The 20,628-nt window shown below is 37.6% G+C and overlaps 2 protein-coding genes across 3 annotated transcripts; one reads left to right on the top strand and one right to left on the bottom strand.

Moving 5' to 3' along the window:
• Window positions 1-2,457: 2,457 nt before the first annotated feature.
• On the top strand, window positions 2,458-7,611 carry LOC123976363 (prostate stem cell antigen-like). 2 transcript variants are annotated; one of them, XR_006826341.1, is made up of 4 exons: window positions 2,458-2,818; window positions 4,106-4,225; window positions 6,185-6,461; window positions 6,906-7,611. XR_006826341.1 is itself a non-coding variant. In XM_046058470.1 (3 exons), exons 1-3 carry the CDS (start codon window positions 2,767-2,769, stop codon window positions 6,394-6,396), a joined length of 384 nt encoding a protein of 127 aa, XP_045914426.1. In that variant the 5' UTR covers window positions 2,459-2,766; the 3' UTR covers window positions 6,397-7,606. The 2 variants fall into 2 exon arrangements, 1 of the variants encoding a protein (XP_045914426.1); XM_046058470.1 differs by having other exon boundaries at window positions 2,459-2,818; window positions 6,185-7,606.
• On the bottom strand, window positions 7,386-20,202 carry clic1 (chloride intracellular channel 1). Its single transcript, XM_046058469.1, has 8 exons — window positions 20,146-20,202; window positions 15,471-15,610; window positions 15,162-15,226; window positions 13,275-13,384; window positions 12,860-12,985; window positions 12,412-12,518; window positions 10,798-10,979; window positions 7,386-10,669 (listed from the first exon to the last, which is right to left on the bottom strand). The coding sequence occupies exons 1-8, from the start codon at window positions 20,196-20,198 to the stop codon at window positions 10,508-10,510; spliced, it is 945 nt and encodes a 314-aa protein (XP_045914425.1). The 5' UTR covers window positions 20,199-20,202; the 3' UTR covers window positions 7,386-10,507.
• Between the last annotated feature and the right edge of the window lie 426 nt (window positions 20,203-20,628).

Below are 20,628 nucleotides of genomic sequence, written 5' to 3'. Positions count from 1 at the left end.
TATTTGGAGCTTTGTACAGCGAAGATGTAAACACGCATAAACACATCCTAGGTAACAGATGGCTGGTGAATGTGTGATTACCTTTTTACTCATAAAGCAGCACAATATTCCCTTCTACTGTCTAGATTGAGTTACTGCAGCTAAGGTTGTTCATTCATCAACAAGCAAGCTAGTCAAAGATACAGAGGCAACTCAGTGACAAAGAAGAAAAGAAAGATGACATGTCTCTGTGTATTCATGTACACAGGAAGAAAAAGAGACTAATGGTTGATATAATAGTAGAGGGAAATATGGAGGGATTGAGGGGAGGCAGACCGCACAGACAGGATTAAAGAACACCATCTGTCCAGTGAGATCCTTCAGCCAGCACACAAAAACATCCCCATCAAATATAGCGTCAGCAAGTTTACCGCACAAGCGCGTTTAAACGGTCTCCTCCACTCCCCTATAATTAAAATTCTGTAAAACCTTTGTCCTCAACTATTCTATTACACTTTCCTCAAAAAACAGCCTCCGTGAGGAATGGAGGCAGGGACTGACACCTAATCTGAGTGTTAATTTTACATCTTTTGTATGTTTTTACTCATTGTGTTCAAAGTTTTAAATTCTTTATTTTACTAAACTTGTTTTCATCTAACATTTCCAATACAAAATGTTAAAATAATGCATTTATATGCCTACAAACAGGCAGTATTTCCTAGCTCATGCAAAGCAGTACTATGGAGATAAAGTATTTTTATTTAACAGTAGTGAATGGGTTTAAGGTTTCTTTTTGCAGGATATTTGCAAATTCCTTAAGAAAGTGGATCCAAAACATCTGTGAGTCAACAGCACATCTGAGAATAAAAGGACAAATGTGCAAACCAAATTCCATTCAAAAATCTACTGCTTTATCAACAAACACACACATACCTCAAAGAGCATGATTAGTCATAAATGCTTAACAACATTTAAGACTTGTCACATAGCACACTGATTCCAGCAGACAACACATCATCCCAATTAAAAAAACTTATAATAAACTTATACATCAAATAACACAAGTCAAATTAAAGAAAATGCTTTGTAAAAACTGTTTGTATGAGCTTAGCAGGAGTCAACATTTTAAGGGAGTTTTTCAGGCTTTTGGCTGTGTGTTGCATAATTAATCAACTGGTAAACAGCTTATACAGTCTGAGCTTGCTTGGTTCACTCAATCACAAGACTGCTGTCAGCAGACCATCCTGCATGCTGCCCTCATGTCTCCTATTACGCCCTAAACGATAATTCAGTTAAACTGGCTTGCTATTCAGCTCACTGACTCTCAGTCTCTGACATGCTGAGTTTCTCTCTCTGTGTTTCTTTCTCTGTCTAAGATGCTGACTTTTTCTCCGCTGTGCTGACTTTATTGCTGTCTGTCTTTTCTGTATCCTTAGCACCTTTCTAACTGCTGTCTCATACATATACACTCAACCTAAACACATAAAATATTCTTTTGACTAAAATATAGTATTTCATACATGCAACGCCACTGAGAACAAGGCTGTAGCACCAACCAAACTACATAAACATTTTTTATTTAACAAATAAAAGTTTCCAGAGTCCAGGGTCACTTTGGTTAATGTTAAACTTTGTTTAGCACTTTTTAAACTGTCCTTATCCCACATGCATGGTATCCCTTTTTTCCACCACAAACTCAGCTATACATCTGACTCATCATTTTGTCAATATAATATAAATTTTCCAGAAATCAAAAATACAATTACATTACACAGCACCTATAAAAGCACATTTTTAAAAGTGATATTTTACAACCTTGAACAGTTCAAGGTTGTAAAAAAGTTTCACTATTTAAACAGACACACCAGAAAGGGGTAAGAAATAAAACTATAATACAGTCTATTTACATATAAAGTGACTTTATACAAACTTAATCTTTCATTGAAAGGTTATGTGTTCCCAAAAATCTGAAACTATACATTTTAATGATCTACAGACATAAATGAGATGTGTGAAAGCCCCACATTAGCACATCCAAGTTATTATTTAAACAAAGTTATGTTCCTGTAAATAAAACATACTCAGCATATTTATATGTTTAATTTTCAGCTTTATGTGTGTAATCACAGAATATATAAACTCTCAATATTATTAAACCCCCCGAGAGCTACAGCTAGAAACCTTTTTCTTTGACCTCCTCTACAATGAGGTCAGTGGTCCTCTCATTCAGATCTATTTAACATAAACACTTCCTTTTCTCTTTAGCTTGTCTTGGACTTTTACTTCACCACCTAGTAAAGATGCTGTTGTTGTGACGGGTGACTTAAGGTGATTTCAAAATGAACATACAAAACATACACCTCATTCTTTAGGCTGTCCTAAACCATGTCAGCTGATCATAATTACCTCACCAAATTAAATTAGAATTTTAGAGAGGAGACACTGACTGCTCCGAGTAACATGGGTATTCAAATCAGGCCTACGACAAAAGATAGAAGACAAGAAGAAGAGAGCCAAAATTCAGAGGGTACAAACTACATTTAAGGAGGTACCTCTTAATCATCTTAAAACAAAACATAGTGGAAGTAAAACAGAAGAAGTAAAGAAGAGACTGAGGGTGTGGGCTTCAAAAGACGAAGAGAAATTTAATTAAGGAATGAGTTGGGGGATGTTTCGTATCAGCTGCAGGTAGTTTGATAAGACAGCTGTAACGCTGTGAGAGGAGATTTTTGGACATCCTTGAGTAGATAACTGAAACCAGTTTGAGGACTTCTCGCTGGAAGCATCATGTCTCGTTCACAACTTCTGATTGTGCTCCTGTGTAGTCTACCGTTGGCAGGTATGTAGGTCGCACAAAAATTTTTCAGTGAAATTATTTCAAAAGGACATTTAAACACCGTTTTATTTATTGTAAAATGTGTTTTCCCTGACATGCTGCTGAAAGGATGTTTCTTCTTTATGAAAGGCAAAACAGCTAAGATTTAAAAAAAAACTTGTGCACAAGATATTAAGTTATTTTGTACGATCCAAAAACTTTTGAAAAAACGTTTTCCTTGACGCTGTAAGTTGGTGTGTTCACAGCTTGTTTGGCGTTAGTGTAATAACACTGCTTGGATACTGGATGTTATTCTTTATTTCTTCAATCATTCATAATGATTTATTCCAGTTGAAGTGTTGCTCAAACTAGAACGAGTTAAGGATTAGTCATAGCATTTTTTCTCACAACCTCACAGTTAGAGCCCCACTGATAAACCGGCCAGCGGATATACTGGACAATATTAGCTTATCAATGATAATTTGATGTAGGCATACAAGGGCGTCACTTTGTGTTGAAAATTGGTGGGGACATAAGGGCTCCGATAATAGGTGTGACGATACATTTAGCTCACGAGACGTGACGATGCACAATACTGGGTTCACAAGAACAAGATGGGAAGATATTTTAACTGTATTTTGAAGTCATATTCAATGTTGAAATATATGTCTAGTCTAGGTCTAGTCCTTCACCGGACAATTTTGAGGATTAAACACTTAATTTCCTGCATTCAGGAGAAATTTTCTGCACTAATTGTCTTTATTCATATAAAGAAAAACACAAAATGGCAGGTGACATTTCAAAATATAAAAATATAATGGAATATAATGCGGTAAGTTACTTTTTTTGGACAATGCACATTTGTTTCTTCTATATTTACTTTCTAAGTTTTCTTATTGTGGAAATAAACCTTTCTCAAAGTATTTTCTTTTGGTATTTAACATTTCTAGTTGCAAGTTTTTTAAAGAACATTTTTAACCAATTCTTTCAAAAAGTGATGGGGACAAAATCAGCCATATCAAAGAGTCCCCAGTGTAAATGACAGCTATGTAGACATATTTAGAAACTGTGTCTCTATTACGTTGTTTGTCCTCAGAGAGCAGCAGCAGCACAGAGTATTGTAAAATGTCCAGCTCAGTAAATCACAATTGTTTTATGACCAAATGTAATCAAAAAATGTTTATCTGTTCATGTACAAAACTGAATTCAATATACCATTATCAGATTCTTTAACTCTCAAATATGTCTGAAAAATGCAGATTTGATCAGGTCACAGTAAGTTTCTTAATATTTTTCCGTTGTTTCCCTCAGGATGTTTGCACTGTTTCACCTGTTTATTCCCCGCCATCTCTCCTCTGGACTGCTTCAAGTTTCCTCAGGAGTGCCCAGCCGGGCAGCGCTGCCTGTCTAGTACTGCGATTGGAAAACGGGGTGAGATCTGTGTGTGTGTGTTTATTTCTGTGTCTGTAGATGAGATTATTTTCTGAGAATCTAGGGCATGATGGTCACACATTGACAGACAAAGCCGCATTGTACAGAACATTGTCTGGAAACAGATTTGAGAAATGTACAGTACAGTGCAATCTGTATAAATGTGCATAAGGCCAGTTTTGTTTAGGCTCTGCACTCCAGCCCACTGAATTCTGCTGGCATTCACCTTTAGTGTAAGGCTTTTTACATCCACATATGAACAGTGTAGAAACTGTAGTCCTTTATGTAGTTACAATTCCTCCACTGCTCACCTAATACAGACCACATACTCTTAAAGCTGCATTTAAATCTCTTAGTCGCAGTTTTATTTTAAATCCAGTGTACCAGAGTAGTTCTGAAAGGCAAGTTTATTGAGTTATCTTGATACCTTTGCAAGAAAACCTTCAAATCTGCAAATTTAAAAACAACTGGTTTAAGTCAGCAAAGTTATTCAGATAACATAGAAAACCATCTTCTTTCAGAGCCAAAACAATATCATAGTCCAAATATTTACAGACTGCACTGTCTAATCTCTATGTGTTGCTTCTATGGATTTTAAAAATAAAAAACTGTGACTGGTTTTAAGGGCTTTCTCTCAGGCGTGATCCTACGTCGACCCCAAGTGTAAAAAAACCCCAAGAAAGTGTAAAAAGAAAACAAGACAAAAGAACAAAACCAGACGATCAGATCTCAGCACAGTTTCTCATCAGGCTGGTTGTCAGATCGCTAATGCCCGTGATGCCATCAAATTATCTCCAAAAATAGCTCTCAGGGCTGGGTGGGGCAAAATGATCACATGCACCTTAACCAGTGAATGCTCAGGCGGTTTTCAACGTGGGAAGTGATGTGAAGTAGTCATTCCTCCAACACCTGACGCAAATATCATTCTGTGTTACCTTTAGGGTGCACAATTTGGTAAATGACAGATAAAAAGCATCCAAAACGCACTAATATTGTTCTTGTTATTATGAAATTGGGACTGGGTCTTCACTTCAAGAACATAATTTTATCACTACACTGGACAATATGTTGAATATGATTTCAGATATTCCCTGTCATACAATTGGGTGAAAGGAATTAAGCAGACTCATTAATACCTTCCTAAACTTAAATAAAAGTAAATACTTTACTTTGAAACCATCTATCTGATTTTATGTTGCTTGAATTCCCCCTTTTGAAATTGAAGGTAATTTAAAGTTGTGCAATATATTTATATTTATTCAGGTTTCCAATATTTAAATAAATACATTTCAGTGCAGCGATTCATTAATTAAATGATCAATTGAAAAGAAATGCTTACTTTGGATTGGTAATATTCAAACACTAATTATCAAGTCATATTGTCATATTCAGTCACATGAAGTTCAGATAGAAACAAACTTTCTATACTAATTCTTAACCCCAAACATATATTTTTTTAAGTTTTTAAAATTCCAAAACTTTAAATTCCCTTCTTGAAAATAAAAGCACTCTGAGCAAATAAATGCAGGAGGAGGTATTAGAATTTAAAGATTATTCAGTAGTGGTTCATTTTCACAATTGAAGTATTGGCCCGAATATAAGACTTTTTTTCAGCTTCTTCATGTGATACTGGTGATTCTTCTTTACAAATAATTTGATCCTCAATCCATTTCTGCAGTAAAAATGCTGGGAGCTACTTCCACTCATCGATTGACGGACTCGGACAAGGTTAAATAAATACTTTTAGGGATGACTAACTGCAAAACCCACACTATAAACACACTTGAACCCACTTGCCAAGCAACATATAGGCTCCTAATATCTAGTCCTAAAACATAATACTACCCCCACTTTTAAAAATTATTGTCAGGCCAATACATTTACTTTTAAAAAATTCAAATTATTATGGCGTTTAGTTGCCTCCATAGATTTGTCTGACCAGTGTCTGTGCTCTTATAGGCTCACTACAAGTGACAATGTACGAGAAGAGCTGTGCCATTCCCACCCAGTGCGGTGTGAGCGGACAGAAATACACCACAGGCCTATACTTCAACTACACCAACGTCTGCTGTGATACAGACCTGTGTAACGGGGCGGTGTCCGTTGCTGCCCTCAGCTGGGGAGGAGTCGCTCTCTGCCTGCTGCCTGCACTCACTCTCCTGCTGGCCTGAGCATCAGTAGTGATGATGGGCTGGAGGTCTAGACGTGGTCACACTTAACACCAAATATCAAAGATGTAAGTGACTTGGAAAAGGTGTACACTCACAGGCACATGAGCATGCACTTGTAAGCCACCAGGGACTGAAAACTCCTGTTTTAAGAAAGAATGAACAAGGAAAGTGTCCAAGTGGCCAACAAGAAAATCATTACTGATGTGGTATTTTTAGATGCCCGTCTTATCTAATATTTTCCTACTCATAGTTTCCACTTCTTAAATAGGCCAAGAAATATACCAGTACACCTAATAATGTAAAATCCAAAATGTTTGACATTTGTGTTAAGTGACACTGTAAACAGTTACAATAATGCATATACCACAAGTGACCAAGTATAGTCAGTATACATAATACATTTTACCCCAAGTTCTATTTTGTGGCTGTTCTGCAGCTTTTGATCACATCACCTGATAAGCACCAAATTAGAAGACGGTTAAGACTTCTTGCCCATGTTATCTTTGTAGATCATGTGGTCTGAAGCTCCAGAAAATCTACTAAATGGACCTTGAAGCGAGACTGTTTTGTGAACTGCAGTTTCCAATTTCAAGAATGAACTTTTACACCAACCAGAAGTCCTTAAAACAAACAAACAGCTACATTTTCAGAAGAGCTACTAAATGGATCTTAAGGCGTTTTCTCAAATGATTTGAATCTTACAAAATATACTGTTTGGCCATGTTTATGATCCAATAACGGTGCTAATAAAACTTTAACATTAATAAACTATACTGAAGAAATGCCTTCTCAGTATTATGCTTATTTGTGTTCTACTTTGTGTATTGAAAAAATGTGTATAGTCATTGCTGTCTGAGCTCTGAGCGTCTCACTTGTATAGACTAGAAAAGTTGTCATTTGCACCTTTTTGTACACATTTTTCCTTGACCATCTCCATGTTTTTACCCTGGAAAATTATTAAAACAGTAAATACAAACACCTCTCACTGGTCAATTTCATCAAGATTTTTTTTATTGGAATATTAATACATGCGTCTTTGTAAGAGCTTTAAAGTACAAAATGCATTTCAGCTGTGCTATTAGTTTGATTGTCTTCATTGGAAATCTACTGCTTTAGTGTCCACACTGCTGTTTTGATTCTGTGGACTTTTAAGTGCAACCGCTTTAGAAAACATGGCAGCATAAAAAGGCTAAACTATTTGTAGGGAAATGCATGCAGGAAACAAAGTGAAAAGTACAATATTGGTCTCATAACAAAGAAAATTCATGTACAAGATGATAAAAAAAATGTTAAAGACAGTGAGGTGAAAAACAAACTAATAAATGTAACATTTTAATGAATAGATCAAGTTAAATTGTCCTACAGTAAAAAGTGAAAAGCTATGCCAGAAATACTAAAATAAATCAGCACTGAAATTATTCAGACACTATCCCTTTAAATGTTGGTCCATTTTAGAAAATAGGTGAAAGCCACAACAATTCAGTCAAGTAAAATATACACTCTTTGCATTAGTTCATCAAGGAAGGATTTAACTTGAGTCATTAAAATCATGTAGAAAAACCCAACTGTGCTCACACTGTACGTCTAACGTAACCAAAGTCTCTGTACAAGATTGTCTTTTCAATTGGTTTAAATTGCACTTAGGTTTAATTTTTTTTGTAGAGCTTCACCTTGATTGGAGAGACATGAAATATAAGAGGCTATTTTGAGCAAAGATGTGTACACCACTACCTGCTGTATAAATGTCTCAACTGCCTCTATAAATGTAAATTTGCATAGTGCCATGAAGTAAATCCTCTACACAAGCTGCTACTACAGTCGGACAAAGCGTTATTATTTGTTATAGTTCTTCCCAATTTCAAGTCAGGTTTGCAAGACAGCCAACAATCAACAAATATACAATCTTTTCAATTTAAGAATAAGCCTAGTGATATTTAATGTTTCTATTTGTCAACAAATCCCAAGAAAAGACCAAAACCAACAATGCTTTACAAGTATTGCCTGTGTTCCCAGATCCTGATATACAGCAGCTTATTCCTCCGTCATTAAGTTCCACTGTTGTCCCAAAACCGTTAACAAGAGTCTAAAGCTATGCAGCTCTGCAAGTCTGTACTTAGACAAAGTGAGTGGTAATCTAAGCTAAATGCTAACGTCAGCATGCTAACATACTCACAGTGACAATGCTAATGTGCTGATGCAGGTATAATGTTCACCATTTTAAAGTAGAGGGTTAGCATGCTAACATTTACTAATTGCCACTAAAAACAAAATACAGCTGAGGCTAAATTTCACAAGTTTTGCAGGTTTTAAACCAAAGTGTTTCACTTGATGATGGCGCCAGATGAAAAGTTAAAAGATCACCAATGTTATTGTAATTTCTCCTGAGGGGGACATGCATGCCTGAGCAAAATTTCATGGCTATACATCCAATAATAAAAATGTAACTTTACCTTCCGCTGTAAATACCCCTTAGAGCATCAAATAAACTATTTACTCCTGTTTGAATGACATCTGCTAAACACCACAGAGCTCTGCAGTGTTAGGAAACTGCTTTGCCTTTAAAAAAATAAATGAAACCACATATTTCTGTAGGGTTGAATGGGCTTGAGGCCACAAACAGGGTAGGACAATTCATCAAGTACTGAGTGACAAAGTAATGTGTTGTTGGTTTTGGTCTTTGCTGACAGTAAGAAATAGAACATTGCCAGCCTTATCCTTTAATAATGGCCTACAAAAAAGGTTGTTAGGCCTACCTAAAGCCCAGAGTGCTATAATATAAACATTTGACATGTTTATATTTAACTTCCTGCAGTTTTTTTCCTCCCACATGAGAAACATGCGACAGCCTTGAGCCCAGAGCTACCGGATAACAAGTGCTTTCAGTGTAGCACTTTAGCAGTTAACAACAGCAATTACTTCTTCATCCATAGCACTTCAATACACTCGCAACCAGATCTCTTTCCTTTATATGACACCAAAATGGATCCTTCATACATGACAGGCAGCAGAAAATAATTGGCAAGAGGCCCTGACAGCGGATCACAAACAAGCTTTGTAATCTTGAATAATCCGTCCCGCCTGCTGTGGGAGAGCAGAAAGGGGAAGCCCAAGTCTATTGAAATAATTTCCTGTCTTTTTGCAGCTCTGCCTCCCTTCAGCCCCCCCCCCGGTAGATGCATTATGAAGAGTAAGAAACTGTTACATTTAAAATAGAATTTGGCTTTATCTTTCACTGTCAAAGGCCTTATTTTCCCTCTGTAACGAAAAAATAATGTCAATGTGATTGCAGACAAAGCCACAAATGACGTCTGATATGCATGTTTGCCACTTTAGAATAATTTCCTTTATACCAATACTGAAAATCAGTGTTGAACAGCTTGTTTGACACTTGCAAGGTACTAGTGAAAGTGTGCTCTGCTAGACTGCTTTGTGTCTGTTGAATTTTGCCATCCCCCCAAAAAAGACATCAAGTATATGCTGTAACAAATGTCATCAACAAGGGAACAATGATAACTTTACAGTGTGCATCTACTCATGATTAAACTGAACACAAGGCTGTAGTTTTAAGTGTGTGAAAATGTTCATGTAAGTGTGTGTGTGTGTGTGTGAAAGAGCCTGCAAGCAACGTGATCAACAAGTAACCAGAAGTTAATTCATTTTCTAGAGAGCTGAATGTCCAGGAAAACTCAGTTGATATATGGGCAGTCAAACAAGCTTGTCAGCCAAATCAATTTGGGCACAGCTGAGTTAGTTTTTAAATGAGCTTAACTGATTGCTGTGCCTCCTCCTTTCCCCACTGAAGTAAACAGATCCACGTGGAACAAAATCCCTTTTAGGAGGAAAACTACATGAATAAACATATCTAAAGCAAACCTAAGAGCAAAGTTTGATGATAGCAAACCAGCTATATTGGCTCATCACAATTATCTAACATTATGAAAGGTGATATCCACTTTTAAAGCTACACAAAAAGCCTCTTCAGAAACAGATCGACCAAGTTGCTTGCAGAGCGAACGCTCTGTGTGTGCAGGTGATGTCTGTGTGTGTTGTTTTTGTGCTTTTGTGTGTTGTTCTGCTGGTGTAATCATGACTTGCGCATCCTGTTGTCCTCCTACTTTAGAGTTTTAGCTACAGAGGAGTAGGCGATGTGGATCTCTTCGTCGATCGGGCAGGTGGAGGCAAACTCTTCCCTGGCGTACGCAGCGTTCAGGTACCTCCAGAGGTTTGTCAGAGACTGAGGGATGCTGAAGTTTCGGTATTTTAAACACACCACCTGGAGAAAGAAAAAGAGAAACAGTTTGAGGGACGGAATCAACAAAATGTGCAGGGCAGTTCGGTTTCAGACCAAAAATCTTTTCATCCCAGCCCCCCCATGCAGCACAGCTTAAAAGAAAAGATTACCTTCACAATGTGGAGCTTAGGCAGCAAGTTGCAGTCAGACAGAGTAAGATCTTGGCCGTCCAGGAAGGGGCGGGATGAGGAAGTGACCTCATCAGCGCTATTCTCGTCAATCTCATCAGGAAGTGGGGAGCCGAGGTAGTCATCCAGCTTCTTCAGAGCCTTCAGCAGGCCTTTCTCTAGATCTGAGCACACATGCAGACAGAAAATATTTAGGGTGTAATCAAAGCTAAATAGTTTACATGGCTGAAATGGTTAAGGGAATTTCCTTTTAAGGAAATAAAAGAAACAGATTAAACACACAAGTTTTCACCCAACAACAGTGACATTTCCAATGAGATCACCCAACCCAGAGAGCAGCAGGTGACCTGTTTGCACAGAGGAAAGAAAAGCTCCGACCATAATGTTATTAACAGGGATGCTCCCTGCTGGTTTTCTGTGCATCAGAGGAAGACGGAAGGAGCTCTACAGCATTTGTTAAGAAAATACTACCAGAAATAAAACTGGAGTCTATTAGAAGTAGGGCTGAATAATTTTGGAAAATAATCTAATTGCGATTTTCTTTACCCATATTGCGATTGTGATTTAATATACAATTAATATTTAAGCTCTTTACCTTCTGTAATATTCAAAATGGACAAGCAGTAAATCAGTGTAAAGTATGACCAACACAATATTAGCTAGATTAAACATACACTGTTCTTTCTTGTGGGTCAGGCCTGTGTTATGATGAAATTAGGTGATGCATGAATTATTATTATGAGCTATGGTGGAGAAAAAATATCAAATTTTAATAATTTGAGAAAGATAATTTGAGAGTCAAGTCATGGCATTAAATTTATGATATAATATCATCAGGTAGGCCTACAGAAGATCACAAGAACAACTAAGTTTACCACAGTGTATTATACAGTAACCGCTCAATACAAAACCCACAGTTCAACCACTAATTAATGAGTCCTTATCTCAAGCTTAATAATTCTCTGACAACACCGGAGTTCCCCACACCCGCAGCCTGCGAAGCTGGTAAGCGGCGCACTGGCTGTAACTCGGGACAGACTGGGCCTCTTTCGGACTTGTGAGTTTGGTCTGAAATGCTGTTTCACAGATATTTCCTGAGATGACTGGTGGCTGTGTGTGTGACGCTGGCACTGATCGCCACAATGTGCTTACCTAACTACACGTGTCTTTCTGTTGTGCATTTTTCCTGTCTATCAAAGCGGCGCATGGCCTGGCGATTTCACCCACCACCACCAAGTTACCCGCGGGTGGCGGGTGCTACTTTCATTCCTTGTGTGACACTAAAGTTTCTGTCGTGTCAGCTTCTGTCAAGCGTAAAGCCATTGTACAACAAGTCAAGGTACAGCGTAAGGTGCAAAGTTGATGCTTCATCTGCAGAATGCTTTACTCTTGGGTGTCATGTCATCAGAGTGTAATCGCAGCCTTTGCGATTAGAAAATCTCGTTTTATCACATCACGATAATATCCTACATGCAATTAATCGTTCATCCCTAATTAGAACTGTAAAAAAACAACTTCTGGGTAAAGAAAGCGATTTTTATTCTACTGTACAGACCCCAATGATTCTTCTCATTTTGAAAAGTTAGATACACTTACTTTCATTGGCCTGAGGGTTTGAGTTCTTGACGTAAGCGGAGAATTTTGAGAAAACATCCATGCCTGCTGTGTTGGACTCTGGGTTACGAGCAGCCAGACGGGGATACCTAAACAAACACATCGATGATGATTTACATATGATCATCACAAACACAAATTCACATGAATGAAAAGTTAACAATAAAGACCTTAGACCAAGAAGATTCATACAGAATGACAGAAAAATGTCAAGAAGTCAAAATAGTGAAAAATGGCTCTTAAATTATGCTAAAGCCCAAGATGACTTTGTTTTTTCTTACAAAGTCCAAAGATATTCAATTTATGATCACATACGAAAAGCAGCAATCTCTCACACCTGTGAAGCTGAAGCTACTGTAGGTGTTGCAGCTCTAAAAGCAACCCCTAAAATAAAATGGATTTGTAACACAGATGGATGGAGGGAGATTACTTGGGAGGGCAGAGGTTTTCCTCCAGGAACTCCTCGATCTTGTTGGTGTCAGTTTTCACCTCGCTACCGTACAGCAGGAAGGGAGGCTGGGCACCTGGAGCCAGGTCCTTCAAGATGTCTGGCTTCCTGAAGGTGGACGGAAATAAAAAAAGTCAGATTGAGACGGAAATAGAGAGACATACATCCAGCAGAAGACCGTGAGGGAGCAAATGGGGAAGAAGGTAAGGAAACTGAGAAACAAAACATATGTAACTACAGAAAATAACTCATGCTAATCAATGCCAGAGCAGCTTTATATCTTTCACTATCTGAATGAAATGCCCTCTGTTGCTTTACTGCACAGTACATTTGGGAGCATTTAAACAGACATTCCTCTCTGTTGTGCCAATAGAAACCCGCAGGCCAGTGTTTTTACCTCTTCATATCCACTGTGGTAACATCGAAGGTCACTCCTTTCAGCCACAGCACCATGAAGAGACGCTGGGAGAAGGGACAGTTGCCGATGCTCTGGCCATCGTTGCCTGCCTGGGACACAAAAACAGAAAATGTGCACCATTTCATATAGTTGCTTACAGGTTTACACCATTGGGTAGAAACACATAAGGGGACGAGGGGGAATAAGTCATGAATATTGCTGCTACTTCTCAGCTATCTTTTCTTTTTTGAAAAACTAAATAAAATCCTATATGCCCAAAAACTTTCTGGTTCCAGGTTCTTCTTCAAAAAATGTTATATTAAAAATTTTACTGATATATCGTAAACAACATGATGTGGCACAACCCTTTAGGGCTTCAACTTATAATTATTACTAATTATTCAATTAATCTGCCAAATAATTTCTTGATTAATTGATCCATTATTTGGTCTATAAAATGTTTAAAAAAATAGTGGAAACAGTTTTTCAAAATCTTCATATGTATTGTTTTGTCTGACCACAGTCTCAAATGCAACAAAATTCAGTTTACCATCCCATGTGATAAAAAAAAAAGCTTTTTAGTTGAAACATGACTTAAACAATTAATTGACTGTCAAAATAGTTGCCGTTGATCGGCCACTCGATTAATGGACTAATCATTTCCGCTCTATATGATGGCAAAATTAAATATTTTTAGATTTTGGACTGAAGAAAATCACATTGGGCTCTGTGAAATGGTAATTTTTTCTGCATTTTCTGACATTTAGTAGACTGAATGTTCAGAGCTGACACAATTAGTCAATCGACAGAAAATTGGTTGGGAACAAGTTTAATAATTTATTAATGACTTTTCCAAGCAAAAAGTACTTCCCTTGTTCCAGCTTCTCAAATGTGCAGATTCGCTGCTTTTCTTTGTTTAATAACATTGTAAACTGTGTCACAATGGGCTCTGGAAAATGGTGATGGTGCAACATTTTGTGACCACTTCATGGACCAAAAGATGAATTGATTAATGGGGAAAATAGTCAGCAGAATAATCCATAATGCAAATAATAATTAACTGCAGCAATAGAAGCTACACTCATTCACTTCTGCATTCAAGCAGAGCCTGTAGGCTGCTCAGGAAATGATCATACAGCTTTGAATTGTTCCTTGCATGGCTGCAGAAAGCCACATTGCAGTTCAGTCATTATATATCTGTGGTCTAAATACTGTATAAAGTTGCGGGCAGTTACAACAAATCAGGCAGTGGCTTACTTTCCAAGGCCAATGTGAAACTACACTTATACAGTCTGTTCATTTTAGGGTATCAAGTGTCTTTGAAGAGGTTGACAAGAGACCAGGATTTAGAGAAGTTACAACAGCATCTTTCACCCCTGAAGAGAAGTAAAAAAGTAGAGGGTGGCGCACATGTTCATACAGAGTAATCATGGAAACGTGTGTAAGAGCGTGAGGGGAGGCAGAGAAAGACATATTTGTTATATCACAGTCTGTTTTTGGTTTAAAGAACATGGGATTAGCCTGCTTGGCCAACATACTAAATATAGATTAAAGTCGGCTGCCCCTTATCTTAACGTGCATTTAATTAGATTAGTCTTACTGTCATTTATAAGCCCAGTGAGTCAGCAGAGGTGGTCGAACTGGCATGGTACATGGCACAGATACTGTCATTCAAAACGTACAATTATGTCGCCAAATACAGGCGGTGTGAGATACGTTTTCTGCTTGTAATATCAATAAATTAAAAACAATTCATGATACATGATAAGATAGCAAATATTTAAACTCCCTGTTAAATAAATTATTGTCACATAATGTCGCAGGTCCCCCGCGTCACTTTCTGGGTGTGATGGAGTTTTTAAGGTCACCATTCAATGAATCGCTTACCTTCACAAAAAGTTCAACTTTGGGCAGATTTGCTTCGCTCATCTTCACCTGCTGATACACGAAACCTTTTTGATTGTTTTTAGGAGGAAACAGACAGAAACAAGGGGTTAAAATAAAGCTGAATAAAGCACAAAGATACATTTCGAAACGAGACGAGTTCGAAACTCGGCAGGTCAAGCCCATCTTCCGCTACAAAACCGCGGTAAGAAAATGACAAATGAAACATTGTAATAGCGGCACAAGCAGCGCAAACATTAAACAAAGTGAGCTTTCGCTTCTTAAAAACTTAAAGTATCAAAATGTAGCTACTTTTTGAGTCTGCAGAGCCTGCCTCAGTGCTGAGAGTTGTCGCTGACGCCTGTAGCAGCTGCCTTCTGGTCGTTTCCCCTCCCAGTGCTGCTGCCTCTCCGCTGCAGCTACAAACGACATCACCACAGCTCCTCCATTTCCTGGTGGCGAATGACGGGTTCAGCTTTCAGCAAATAAAAGTAGCGTTCAAGACGAGAGAGAAGAAAAAAAGCGGGACTGAGGAGAATAAGATGAAGTAAATGGCTGGGGAATGATGCAGGGTGGGGAGGAAGAATGATGGTCTATGCTAAGAAGATAGGCCTATTTATTTTCACAAGAGAAACTTAACGTTTGTGCCACATTGAGACAGAAGAAAAACACTGTGGTTATATGGAGCTGAATGTCGTCCTAAAACCTGCTAGATAAAAGCAGGTTATTGAGGAAGGCCATGTTGTCAGTAAGTAGGCGTTTATGTAATTCAGTACGTACAGAACATGGACACAATAATAGGAACACCTGTAGCAGACTGTCTACTTCACTTATTTACTTAAGTATTTAAATTTTCTGCTGTACATCTCAGAAGGATATCTTGTACTTTTACTCTACTACATTTTTTTTTTTACAAATGTAATTACTAGTAACTTTTCAAAGTAAGACTTTAAATAATGAAAAAAATACAATTTGTTAAAGATTGTCTCAGATGTCTATGAATTGTTGATGGGTCTTTTCCCTCTAAACTTTTAAGATGGTTTCAATTATATATGTGCTATATAAAAAAATCAAAGATTGCAGAAAAGTCCAAAATATAAATAGAGATTTGTTAAGCATCTCACAGCCCCTCAGAATTATTTTGGGACCTCTGGTTGGGATTCACTGGATTAAACTCCAAAACCTACAGAAATTCACAGTATAAGAAAGTTAAAACTATCTCCACTGACCACTATTGATATATCAGTATAATGTAAAATATAATATAAATTCAGAATTAAGTAGCCTACTATTACTAATGATACTGTAAGTTCATGTTGATTGTAATAATTTTTATATTATGCACACAACATAATAATAAGTAATTTTCGGACTTCAAGGGCTCTATGTTCACAACTTGCCAGCAATCAGAGACAGTGTCTTTTTTTTACTGTAATGGCAAAACAGCTCACATTGTTTATGTAGCTTAAACTCATTTGGAATTACTTTTGCCGAAATGTATATAGAGGACTAAAAAATATTAGGGGAAAGTTTTAGGTAGATACACAATTATTGATGATATTTTTGATGAAAATGTTGCTGTCAGTTTGGAAGGAACTTTAAAACGAGAGACATAATTAAGATGTGGGTTGTGCAACAGGGGCTCCTTAATATCAGGAAGAGATTTATATTTTTATGTTTATGTGTCAGATGAAGCAGCCATAAGTGATCAAAAATGAATAAGGGACTGTAGCACATGCGTGATTAGGGATTAGACTCCTGGAAATAGAAACCATTATCTAAACAACATATGGATATTTTATCATATGTACTGCGGTATAGTAAAGAGCCAGTAGAGGGAAATATTAAGCTTGACTTGACAACTGCTCTAAGAGGATAAATAAGGCATGAGAAGTCTGGTTCTGCAGTCTGGTTCAAAAATCTGGAAAAGTGTTACGAGTTTCCTGCTGGGTCAGTCCAATTTAACATTTCAAAGCCTTAATTACAGTGTGTTCCCTATCCAGTGGTGGACAGTACATTTACTCAAGTACTGTACTTAAGTACACATTTGAGGTACCTGTACTTTCCTTGAGTATTTTATTTTCATGCCACTTTCTACTTCTACTCCACTACACCTCAAAGGGAAATACTGTACTTTTTACTCCATTACATTGATCTGACAACTCTACTTTACAAAGTAAGCTTTTTATACACAAAACATATGAAGAGTTTATAAAATATGATGTTTTGTTAACAATTACCCAAATACCCAACAGTTTATATAAGTACAGCTGAAACGATTAGTTGTAGACAGTAAATTAATTAGCAACTATTTTGATCATTAGTTATTTTTCATGCAAAAACATTTCTTGGTTCTAGTTTCACAAATATGAAGATTTGCTGTGTTTCCTTTTAATTATTTGAATGTATTGTTAATAATGTTGAGATTTTTGACTGACAACAAGCATTATAAAGGTGTCACTTTGGGCTCTGGGTAACTGACGGCATTTCTCACGATTTCTAGATCAATCAATCGATTAATGGAGAAATAATCAGCAAAAGAATTCATAATGACAATAATTAGTTGCGGTCCAATAAAAAAATAGTTCAAAATGAGCTTTACCTCAACAACTACAGCAGTAAAATCCTGCTTTTACATGAATGCATGAGGAATATTAATCTCATGTAATAATATAACAGTCACAAGGACATTTTTCTGCGTTGAAAACTTTTACTTTTAGTACATTTTCCTTATTATACTTAAATACTTTTACTTAATTAACATTTTCAATGCAAACTGACAGAGTATTTTTACAGTGTGGTATTACAATTTTTACTTAAATAAAAGGATCTGAATACTTCAACCACCGCTGTCCCCATCTTGGATTCCCAAAATGGGATCCAGGGACCTCCAGGTGTCCTTGAGGGACTTCTTGGGGACAAGTGGAGGAAAGTTTTATGTCTTTAACCCACGAGAGAGTAAGAGTGTAATGTAATTGTAATGCTTTAGTAAGTTAAATTTCTCTATATTTTTACCCATCACTGAGACAGAAACATCAATCTTTCTTTGTTGAGACAACAACAACAAAAAATATGACCTAACATGTAGTGCACTAACGGTAAACTTTTTTTTTCAGCTCCAGTATTCAGTCCAGTTTTCATTTTGTAAGTTTTACCTCAATCAGAATCAGAAAGAGTTTTATTGCCAAGTAGTTTTTTTACACATACGAGGAATTTGCTTTGGAGATACGGTGCTACATATAGACAAACATACAGTTGAAGTATAATAAATATGAAGTAAACAAAGGCAAGTTCTAAAAGAATAAAAGAATTGAGAGTAATACAACTAATACAACTGTGCAGGGAAAGACAACGTAGCAGATATTTACATGTTCATTGCTCTGGGTTGTGTTGTGCAGACGTATTGCAGCAGGAGAGCATATTGTATTTATTTAAATATATAAATTGACAATATATAAAAATATAGAAGAATAACGATTAACATTTAACAACAATATGTGCAATAATGGTTTGTGCAATGATATTATAATATTTACATACAAAGACATTTACAGTATTTGAAAGGGGGGCGTGTCAATTAGGGACCCAGGCCTTGTTTATGAGGCTAGCGGCAGAAGGGAAGAAGCGGTTTTTGTGTCGAGAGGTTTTGGTCCTGATGGACCGCAGCCTTCTGCCAGAGGCAGTCTAGAATGTTGAGCTCTAGACTGTTCTGGCTGCACCAGTTCACCACCTGTAGGCAGACTCAACTCCACCAGAGATGGGTGAGAGATGAGAGATGGATGAGTACACTCACTGCTGTGTTCACACACAACGCGAGAAGGCGATTTTAACGCGATAATGTGAATAAACACAACTTGCCATTACTACAGCTGTATGAACCCAAAGTAAACATTTTGCTGTGATTATATAGCAATAAACGGATCAAACAGATGCCGAAATAACTACAATATGATGCAGTTTTGTTAAACATATGAATTCATGCTTTGTCAGGTCTGTCAGCAAGACAGCAGGACAACAGCTTCTAAAACGTTTGTTTTCTGTATGGAGTTCGGATCGATGAGGGCTATGTTGCTAACTTGGTCACAGTAAAGTACAACGATAGCTGGACTAGACTTACATACACATGTTTTCTTAACTCATCAGGTAGTTCAATCTCCTCGCTTTCCTTTCTCCCAGCAATGTCCAGTTTTGTCCAGTTTTTATATAAATATGAAGTAGTGCCAAACGACGGTAACAACATTGGAACCGGATATGCACGGAATCTAGCTGCTGAGAAGCTCGAGTATAGATAAATCAACATTGTAATCCTAAAAACTAAAGTAAAAAGCCAATTTAGTAAAGGCAGTTTACTCCGAGCTCCTCCCTCGAGCAAACGGCGTAGTTGCGAGCAAAGTCCAGTCCGATCAAAGATGTTTATTAGTCCGAAAGCTGGAGCGATGCTCCCTGCTCCTCTAGCCCAAGTTTAGCAGCTCTCAGCCGGTCAGCAGATTTTCAATCGCCCGCTCTGCCTGGCCCTCTCCACACAACGCTCTGAAGCTGTCGGTGACGTACGGACAATCTCAACGTTGATAGGTTATCGCGACTCAGCGTCATGCGAAATTCTCGCGTGATTTGAAAATATTCAACATATAATGGTGCTTTTGGTCCTGAAAGCACCATTAGAGAGGGAATTTAAGAGATCAGCTGAGCAGTAGTCATAGTTTTCAGTCACGTGACATGTGCGGTGACCTGGAGGGCAAAACAACAGACCAACATAGCGCATAGTCACACCATGACTCCCTCGTAGAGACGCCGCAAAAGCAATCAAATTGTTTTTGGATCACCTTTATACTTAAGAAAAAGAAAGATATGAACACAAACTGCAAGTGTTGGGCATATCCGATCCACATAACGTTACAGCATCCGCTTCCGCATTTCTACCGTTAAAAACCGCAGGTCCCTGCCACCGCTCGACTGCGGTTACTTACTTACTTGCGGAATCCCTCACCTAACACAGCCCAGGCTTGTCTTAGTGCATCTGAAAGCACAACCATCCAGCATTTTGGCAACGCAAAAGTAACAAACTCAAAGTTACAGTGTATCACTTGCTTCCTGGTTGGCGGGCAGCGGAAAATAACGTCCTTTTTGCCAATCAAGGAGTTTGAAAACTATGAATAGGAAGTGACACTCCAATTTCAGAAAGATGTTTTTATTTCAAAACATCGAATATAGTGTCCAAAGCATCACGCTTGCTGTGTTCTGCAGACTGATTATCAGGTTATGATGTATTGTGCCGTATTCCAGCTTGTGATACACCAGAGGGCGTCCTTTGTTTTGAAATAACTTGCAGGTTGGGCAGTGATGCAGGGTTACAGTTTTTCTCGATTATTTAGACACATTTATTGAAATTATGCCTCTTTTTCTTGAAACTTTAAACACAAATCCACAATTCTCACCCGATTCCCAAAGATCCTACTCCTCCTCTGCCCTA

Source organism: Micropterus dolomieu, linkage group LG09, assembly GCF_021292245.1.
Source record: "Micropterus dolomieu isolate WLL.071019.BEF.003 ecotype Adirondacks linkage group LG09, ASM2129224v1, whole genome shotgun sequence".
In the NCBI taxonomy this organism is placed as follows: Eukaryota; Metazoa; Chordata; class Actinopteri; order Centrarchiformes; family Centrarchidae; genus Micropterus; species Micropterus dolomieu.
This window is presented reverse-complemented; position numbering and strand designations above follow the sequence as displayed.

What these genes read in the sequence shown, in the direction of transcription:
- LOC123976363 (XM_046058470.1), top strand. Translation starts at nt 2,767, where the DNA reads ATGTCTCGTTCACAACTTCTGATTGTGCTCCTGTGTAGTCTACCGTTG. An exon ending in GTGTAGTCTACCGTTGGCAG is followed by an intron (nt 2,819 to 4,105) that starts GTATGTAGGTCG and finishes TGTTTCCCTCAG; the next exon opens with GATGTTTGCACTGTTTCACC. An exon ending in TACTGCGATTGGAAAACGGG is followed by an intron (nt 4,226 to 6,184) that starts GTGAGATCTGTG and finishes GTGCTCTTATAG; the next exon opens with GCTCACTACAAGTGACAATG.
- clic1 (XM_046058469.1), bottom strand. Translation starts at nt 20,198, where the DNA reads ATGCTGGATGGTTGTGCTTTCAGATGCACTAAGACAAGCCTGGGCTGT. An exon ending in GAAAACCTCTGCCCTCCCAA is followed by an intron (nt 12,519 to 12,859) that starts GTAATCTCCCTC and finishes GTGTTTGTTTAG; the next exon opens with GTATCCCCGTCTGGCTGCTC. An exon ending in CTAAGCTCCACATTGTGAAG is followed by an intron (nt 10,670 to 10,797) that starts GTAATCTTTTCT and finishes TTCTTTCTCCAG; the next exon opens with GTGGTGTGTTTAAAATACCG.